A 6,584-nucleotide genomic window follows, 5' to 3' on the forward strand; every position below is an offset into this window, starting at 1 on the left:
ATAACAATTTTGTCTCTCAGACCCAAATCTGAGAATATTTTTGTTAGATATGATTTTGTCCAGAATCCCATGACTATCTGTATTGTAGGTAGAGAGATAACAGAGAAACTATGATCAGAACAGTCATTCTTCTACATTCTCTAATTGTGTTAACTTCTTGTAAATGAAATAATGGTGATGTTTAATAATTTATCAATTTGCTGGGGACCCCTGGTGGTCCCTGGACCCCACATTGAGAACCACTGTCATAGACTGCTCTTTATAGTCCATTTTCTCTGATTATGGATGGAGAAACTTTCATTTCATTATTTTTAAAAGCATCTGTATGGATGTTTTTTACATGTGCCTAAGACTTTTGCACTGTATCTGTATATGACCCTAATATAGATGTGTTGTCCTAGAATGCTTCAGTTCTCCGGCTCCCTCAGGGCCTCCTATAGCCCTCCTGCTGTCTACTAACTGCGGGTTTGTGTTGCCGTTTCCCTCCCCCCAGCTGGCTGTGGTCATGTGGCTGCTGACCTACGTGGGAGCCGTCTTCAACGGAATCACCATCCTCATCTTGGGTAAGGCATCATTAGGTGTCTCATGCCAAAACGGCAGCATTAGCAGTCGCAGACACCGGTGTCTGTGAGACCACAACGGCCCCTCCGGGTGCTGTAATGAGGCCGTCATGCTCATTTAGTCCAGTGCTACCAGTGACCTTTTACTGGGCTGACAAGATGGGTAAAGCACCGTCTAATGGTCCAAGACTATCACATTGGATTCAGCTAAAGCCATCTTCCTCAACACTTAGCAGAGCAATTTCATGTTTGGCTTCACTAATGGTAAACTGTCACTGTAAACCTCTTTTAGAAACTAGGGTTTGACTTATATGGTCTTTTTGAAGGCCAATACAGATATTTTTGGATCAAAGTTGCCAATAACCAGTATTTTGTGTCGATAATTTGACTATTTTCATGCCAAATTCATTTCAAATATGATAAGTATTCAGTGTTTGTATTCTTATCAGGGTGGAAAAAGCCTCTGAAACAGCATTCAGACCATCACGGGACACTAAAACTCTCCACTGAAAGCCAGACTGATGACATAGTTTTAGGTGTGTTAGCAGCTCCTCAAGGCAGGGTGAGGCAGGTTTTCACAGGCTGTTGAGTCAAACCCTCCCCACAGCACACTGGAATGATTTCTCTGGTCAGACATCTGATATATAAAAAAAAAAAAGTAGTAAAAATAAAATGCATGCGTACTTGTGTGGAATCTGATCCAAATGTGGCATGAGAATTGGGCTTGGATGAATAAGAATATGAACGGACTTGGACTAGCTGTGGTCAGGGAGGAAGCTAAATCATATCGGCGATGGCAAACATCACAGACTGATAACCTGATTTTTAATAAAAGGCCGATATCTGTCTAAACCAAGTAGAAAGTATGCTTTGTTATGCATACTGAGCAAATGGTAGAATCTAGATTTCCTTTTATGGCTTACTCAACCATTGCAAAATTTTCACCCAATGCTATGTCTGCCTCTCTCCCCAGCTGACATCCTCCTCTTCGCCGTGCCCCCGATCTACGAGAAGAACAAGGTGAGAGTCCGACCCTCCTGTATCGGATGACAAAATCCAGTTCCTAAGCGAGTCCCAAAGTCCTCCCTGTGAGCGACGGTGACATCAGCGCTTACATCAGCAGCAGGGTGACCTCGCCGGGTGACTACAGGCTTTATCAGACACCGGAGGCGTTTTGCATCTCTATCGCTGCCGAAATGATGAAGTCACTTTACTGTCTGTCGGCGTCATGCTGATGCAGTCATTTACTGTGACTGTCCATTTTCTCCAGAAACAAAAGAAGTTTGTGGGACTGGTCTGTTTTTATAAATTTAATTCATTTTCCCTCAAAAAGGTTATCGCCTAATCTGAAAAATCAGATTTATCCAGTGTCATTTTAGCTTTGTTTCTGTTTTCCACAAATACATAAAACACATTTCATCCTGGTCATAATCTCGACAATACATCACATAATTCCATCACATAATTTCTCCAGGATTTTCTCTGCAAATGCCAGTTTACTGTCGCCAAAAACCTTTGACTGAATAGTGCAATTTTGGTTTTACACGTCATGCGACGGTCTTTCCCACTCGTGCCACTTGCATTTTTTCAAAATCACACAGTAAGGCAAAGAGAGGCTCAAACTGAGGGTGTCATGACACTTTAATTTGAAGCATAAGCACATAACAAATGCACAAAAAAAGTTATGGAGACAGTAAATGAAACCACCCTTCCCTTCTGTCCTATGTTCTGTGATATAGAACTGGTCAGTATGTGAGGATTATATGGTAACACTTTACAATAAGGGTCACTAAGTTAAGGTTAGATAATGCTTAATAAGGGTTAGTTAATGCTTAATTAACAGTTAACTAATGTGTAATTTACTAATGGTGTTAACTACGGTATTAATTTATACATTATTTAATAGTTTATAAAGATGACTATTAAATGTATAAATTAATACCTTAGTTAACATGAACACCATTAGTAAATGATTACCAGACACATTAGTTAACTGTTAATTAAGGGTTCGTTAATGCTTATTAAGCATTAACTAACCCTTAATTAATGTACCCTTATTGTAAAGTGTTAGTATATGAGTGTATGTAAAGTATATGATGGTATGTAAAGCCATGTAGAGACATGCTTGTGATAAAGGGCTTTATAAATAAACAGAAAAAAAGTAGGTTTTACTAGTTCTCTAAAAATGGTAAAACGGGCTAAAATGTTCCCTTGTTAGTTTTTGGCTGTTTTTCCCCTGACTAATGCTCGTCTGCTCTGTCCCCCCCTCCTCCCCCTCTCCCCTCCCCCCCCTCCCCTCCAGACCCAGATCGATCAGTACATCGACGTGGCACGCACCCAAGTCAACACCACAATGGCTAAGTAAGCGCATCTACATCGTGTCCCAGATGATCATCTTATGCTTTTCTGCATAAATCCAGTTTGGCTCGTGAGAACAGATGTTTGCGTTTTCTTACGTTTCTCTCTCTGTCTCTGTCTCTCTCTCTCTCTCTCTCTCTCTCTCTCTCTGTCTCTCTCTCTCTCTCTGTCTCTCTCTCTCTGTCTCTCTCTCTCTCTCTCTCTCTGTCTCTCTCTCTCTCTCTCTCTCTCTCTCTCTCTCTCTCTCTCTCTCTCTCTCTCTCTCTCTGTCTCTCTCTCTCTCTCTCTCTCTCTCTCTCTCTCTCTCTCTCTCTCTCTCTCTCTCTCTTCCCCCCCCTCCCAGGTTGCAAGAGAAACTTCCCGGAGCTGTGAAGCGCAGCAAAACCGAATGATCGGCCCCCATCACCCACCCCACCTGCCCACTAAAACCTCATCATCATCATCACCATCTTCCCTCTCCCCCCTCCACCCCACCCCCCATCTAACTCCACCCCCCCCCGCCCCCCCCCGCTCCATCATCTACCAACCGTCTTACTACTTACTACCACCCACCCTACCGCACTGAACCAGCTAGGTAGAAAAACAAAATGAGCTACTCGATATTCAATGTAAAAAAAACAACAACAACAACAAACTACTGCGCAGCTTATCTTCCGAGCATTAGAGAAAAAAAAAAAGAAAAAAAACCTGTATCCTGCGCGGACAGGAAGCAGCGTCGCTAGTGGGAGGAAGTGATGTAACGCCGCGACCGACCCACCACCGGGGGGAAAGGGGGGAGGAGGAAGAGGAGGAGGAGGAGGAGGAGGGGGGGTCGAGTGAACTAGACTGAATCTATGACCTGGTTTTCGTAGTGTGCAGCGAGCGGACGGCGGGTGGGGTTTCTACATTCTAGGGTGGCTGTTAGCAAAAAAATAAAAAAAAAAAAAACACAAAAAAAAAGCAAATGTCTGTACTTTTAACACATTTCGCTGAAGGTTAACGGATAAAATGAGTTAGAAAAGTTTAAAAAAAAAAAGAGGAAAATACTTTTTCGGGTGTCATTTTTGCCTAGCGTTTGCCTGCTCTCTCGCTCTGCAGCAGTCGTATGAATAGAAAAAAAAAAAGAAGTTCATGTGTAGAAAGGTAGTAATGAGATTTCTCTTACTGATTGGCCTGTTTTTGAGTTGTTTTTTTCTGTTCACCTTAAAGGCACTTATGTATGTAAGTTTCTGCAATGCACTGAACCATTTTTTTTTGTTTTTTTTTGTTTTCAAAAACCCACGAGGCAGGTTGAAATAATAAAAAAAAAAAGAGGATTGAACACTGAGCCAGCTGTGATAATTTGGTCTAGTTCACCCTGTTTTTGATTTGATGCATTTTTCGAAATGTTTTTCTGTATGTATATACACCTTAAAGACGACAACAAGCTCTCTCTCTCTCTCTCTCTCTCTCTCTCTCTCTCTCTCTCTCTCTGCTGTATGGAAACCAGTTCGCCTCGCTTTTTATATCAACGGAAACGTTGCCCCCCCCCACTACTTAACAGCAGTCGCAACTCATTTTTTTGTCGCACCTGTTCAAGTCACAAAGTGTCGGAAAAACCCTCACGTTCACTTGTAAATTTTGATTCTTCTCATCACTACTCTTATTACTATTATTGATATGGATATTACTTATAGGATGGCTGCTTTGAACTCCCTACTAGCTTGACAACAGCATCAATAAGAGCTCCGTAAAGTGTCACTCGAGCTTCGTTAACGTTAACCTCGAGGCCCTCCAGCAGCCTCTTGAGAAGTGGATTCCCGATGGTTTGGCAGGTTAAAAGTAAAGAGGAGGAGACGGGGAAGGTGGAAGCAGTCCGCTGAGTGGTTTATTATAGAGGTCTTTGTTCGTTAATCTGTTATTTTTTCTTTGAATGCCGTCAAGCGCATGTCATAGCATAAGCTGGAAACAGATTCTCACCCTTTATATAGGCTGTATCATATTCTTGACCCTGATTTTTTTTTTTTGTTTATAAGATGATTATTACTTGTGATTGTTATGATGGTGTTTTTGACTTCAATGAAAAAAAAAACAGTCCTATTTTAGCACAACTGCTACATCTCTACATGTCGGGATTGATAGGGATTTCTATAGAAGCGACTGAAGTGATGAACACAGCGTCGCCGTTTCGTTTCATCGTGCCCCCCCCCCCCCCCCCCCCCCCCCCGATGTAAGTTTGCACGCCACTTTTGTCAGTTTAGTGCAACTTCCCCTCCTGAATAATGAATGGCCGGCAGCGGAGCGATCCGTTAAGATCGTTCCCGCTGCCTCTCGATGCAGTAACTACTACGACTTTTCCGTCTGCTGAATGTTTTCTCTGCAACGTCGGTGGAACATTCCTCCCCATGCATGCCCATCCACTGTGCGTTTTTTTTTTTTTTTTAAATTGTCGTCTGTGGTTAGAGTTGAGCCTCAGATGTCTGGCAGCAATGCTTGGCTGATTCCGTGCGCATTGGTGTCTTATAGCAGACTCGAGCCACTGGATTCAGAGACTTGTCCACTTCACAGAGTGCGGGTTCAAGCTACAATATGCAACTTGTCACCCTTAGTCCTGCCCACCTCCTCCCCCCCCTCAGCCGGTCAAGGCCCCGCCCCTACGCCTGTCACTCATCTTGATGAGCTGTCATCTAGCCTGAGGCGGAGGAAGAAAATGTGTAAAGAAGAAGAAGCAGATGGCGAACGCAACCGATCTGCAATAAAATATAAAAAAAAACCCTGCTGATGTGCTTTCTTTTCTTTCTGCTTTCCTGCATTGTTGATGTTGCTGTGACTTCCTGCTTTGTGGCCACTAGCCTCACTTCGATAGCCACAACCAGCTCACTGCTGGCCACGCCCACAGCAAACGCTTTACACCCCAGAAACATCCCAACATCACTGAAAAGCCAACTGCAGGCAAACTGGTGGGATTTAGGCATGAACACACTGACCGATCATGTAGAATATATCCTATTTATTTTCATGTTAAAGTTGCATATTGTAGTTGGAAAGACTGCGTTGTCGTGTTCGTGAAAAAGCTCAACCCCACCCAAGCTGCTGTTTGTTTGTTCACACACTGCCAACCACACACATTCAGTTCAATGCATCTTATGTTTAACACTTTGTCAGTGTTACCTCACCTCAGAAGCGTGTGTGTGTGTGTTGCGAAAGCGCCACCTTTCAGTGAAGCCTTTGTGCAGCAAAGGCCATGTTACCTACGTTACAGTATGCAACCTATGTTTGAAATAGATCACTACTTCTCTATTACAAACCTCTTTCTTAAGATGCAGCATCGTAGTTGGCTTATCGCTCCAGAGTGTAATATATAAAATGAATCGACATGCACATTTTTAACCCGTTTTCCTCACAGCATGTTGCTTTTTCTCCTTTTACTGTTTGTTCCTCTGTGTTTTTCTTCGGGGATGGGAGTGTGGCAGGAGTGTTCTTATGGTTTTTTTTTGGTCTTTGGCAAGTCTTTTGTTTTTGCTTTTGACTCGACCGGCATCTAGACGTTGTTCACTAACATCAGAGCTCTGTTTGTTCTAGCTATGACTTTAGTTCATATTTTGGAGCTTTTGGGAAAGATGTTACAGAAAAAAAAAAAGAAAACAGAAAAAAAACGTATGTGGTCCCTGTACTGATGTCAAAGTGAAATTAATAAAAACATGTCAA

General features: G+C 42.6%; 1 protein-coding gene across 1 annotated transcript; it reads left to right on the top strand.

The window, feature by feature from the left end:
- Positions 1-428: 428 nt before the first annotated feature.
- On the top strand, positions 429-5,093 carry rtn3 (reticulon 3; the record flags this gene model as incomplete). The annotated part of the gene is made up of 4 exons (XM_071544072.1): positions 429-563; positions 1,534-1,580; positions 2,863-2,921; positions 3,262-5,093. Coding segments are annotated over 4 exons (290 nt in total), but the record flags the coding sequence as incomplete, so codon positions are not given.
- Positions 5,094-6,584: the final 1,491 nt, after the last annotated feature.

The sequence above is a fragment of the Centroberyx affinis genome, unplaced genomic scaffold (assembly GCF_046629955.1).
Source record: "Centroberyx affinis isolate AG114_WGS23_722 - 3 ecotype Tasmania unplaced genomic scaffold, CSIRO-AGI_Caff_v1 ptg004451l_1, whole genome shotgun sequence".
Lineage (NCBI taxonomy): Eukaryota > Metazoa > Chordata > Actinopteri > Beryciformes > Berycidae > Centroberyx > Centroberyx affinis.